This window comes from Trichinella spiralis (assembly GCF_000181795.1).
Source record: "Trichinella spiralis strain ISS 195 chromosome Unknown Scfld6, whole genome shotgun sequence".
NCBI lineage: Eukaryota > Metazoa > Nematoda > Enoplea > Trichinellida > Trichinellidae > Trichinella > Trichinella spiralis.
In genome coordinates this window covers 2147027-2148944 of record NW_003526945.1, presented here as the reverse complement: position 1 = coordinate 2148944, position 1918 = coordinate 2147027, and the positions used below count along the sequence as shown (strand labels likewise).

At 37.1% G+C, this 1918-nt stretch overlaps 2 protein-coding genes across 2 annotated transcripts; both read left to right on the top strand.

Annotated features, from left to right (window-relative positions):
- Nucleotides 1-29: 29 nt before the first annotated feature.
- Tsp_08153a (conserved domain protein) lies at nt 30-1183 on the top strand (the record flags this gene model as incomplete). Its single annotated transcript, XM_003373513.1, has 5 exons — nt 30-118; nt 306-360; nt 524-706; nt 916-981; nt 1010-1183. Coding segments are annotated over 5 exons (567 nt in total), but the record flags the coding sequence as incomplete, so codon positions are not given.
- A 460-nt stretch (nt 1184-1643) lies between these two features.
- On the top strand, nt 1644-1899 carry Tsp_08152 (conserved hypothetical protein; the record flags this gene model as incomplete). The annotated part of the gene is made up of 1 exon (XM_003373512.1): nt 1644-1899. A coding segment is annotated over exon 1 (256 nt), but the record flags the coding sequence as incomplete, so codon positions are not given.
- Between the last annotated feature and the right edge of the window lie 19 nt (nt 1900-1918).

Below are 1918 nucleotides of genomic sequence, written 5' to 3'. Positions count from 1 at the left end.
TATTACTTTGTTGCTTATAGATGCTGCAGACACACCAAGTACCACATCAATTCAGCATTACTGGAACCTGCATAAAGCAATCATTCACCATTTCGTACATGAATAAATTCATTTGCATGTTAAAAGCAAGTAAGTGATTCAATATATATGGTTATTTGTATGTCATTTGCATGAATATTATCACATAAACAAATACGCAATAGCCATGTTATAGAAAGTAATGAAGCTGAATAACAGTGTATGATAATAATATTAAAATTCATGCGATTTGATTTAAAATTTTTAATTCCTAATTATTTTTCCAGAGAAGAAAGTGGTCGAAATGCATACATAGGTCTGACAGAGGAAGAAAGACAACATGTAAGTAGAAGACATTGTTTTACCTGTATTTCAATCATTTTGAAATTTAGAATTAATTTTTGGACTGTATTTTGAAACTTTTATGCAACTCTCACTTATGCGAAAAGCCCTTTTCATTGACAGCGTGTGATAGAAATGCTAATCAAAAATAATAGATAATCAGTGGTTCATTAGCAAGCTAACAGTAGCCAGATATCTACGGTCGATGACAACACAAGATAGAGATGTCGTTGAAACGAAGCAGTCGCATATTCATTTTCACAGAAAAATGCACCGGTTACTTACAACACTATGGTCAAATAGCAGCGCTGCAATGAATGCGCTAGCAATCATACAGCGTCTGATTGTCGATTTAATTATGCAATTTCTTCTCAGTAGTTAAAGACACAAAAAAGCTTGCAAAAAGTCACTGCTTGATTTTGACCATTACTAAGTCTTCTGAAAATTAAGCCATCCTTAACTGTTTTGGTGTGATTCTAGAGGTCGGTTTGTTTTTATTGTGGTCCTTCAAAAGATTTACTGCGCTTAAAACTTTCATCGAGAAGCTGATTGTAGAAGGTACGCTTAAGAACCAAAAATACGGCCACCTTAGCACGCTTTGTGAAACGAGATGAGCCATTAGTATCAGCCATAAGTAGATTCTTTGCAGCTTATTACTGAGTGGAATGACAGTAGCGCCGCCTCGAAAGCAGAGCAGTTACGAGATGCAGTATGTCGAAGCAGTATTGTTCTTTTGTTGGCGGTTCTGAACAAAGTGCTTTCTTTAACTTTGCCGCTTTCAACACCTCTCCAGGTCTCTCGCCTTGATGTATTACAATGTTGAGACAATATGAATTCTAGAAGAATGGAGGAGTAAATCAAGGGAATGCTTTTGTGTGATTTTGGAAGCAGCTGAAAAGCTGTACAGTGATTTAATACCCCTCCCTCGAAATATATCCAGGCAAATGAGCAGATCTATCGACCCAAAAGAAAACAGAGAATATTACCCACTGAGGGTGTGGAAAACTTTTTTGGAGAACGCTATTCAGTAGTTCTTCGACAAATTGCTTCCACACCGCAATAATGCCATGCCATTAAGTGCCCTTATATGTCGATTCTGATCAGTAAGATTTAAGCCCATTAGAAAATCTGATGGTCACCTAGTAAAGATATATCGACGACCAAAACGAGCTACTCAAGTGTGAAATTACACGCTGAAAAGAAAGTGTAAAAACGTACTTCTTTATCATTATCCAGCTAACGCGCTTGATGCTCTTGCATTGCGCCCAAACGATTATTACCCGATGGTATCCTTACTCCTACAGATTTTCGTTACTCAGCCAATCACCTCAGCCAACGCAGAACGAAGCTCTACTGCAGTGAAATATCTAAAAAGCTATTTCCGGACTTCCATGACAGAAGAACGACTGAACAGACTTGCAGCAATGTGTACATTCATTCTGACATTTCCATTGATAATGACCTTGAAAAAGAAAAGTTCCGTTTCAAAGGGATCGAAATGTGTCGGTCATTTGAATACATTAAAATATCATCTTGAAGGTTATTTCTATCCTGTGAT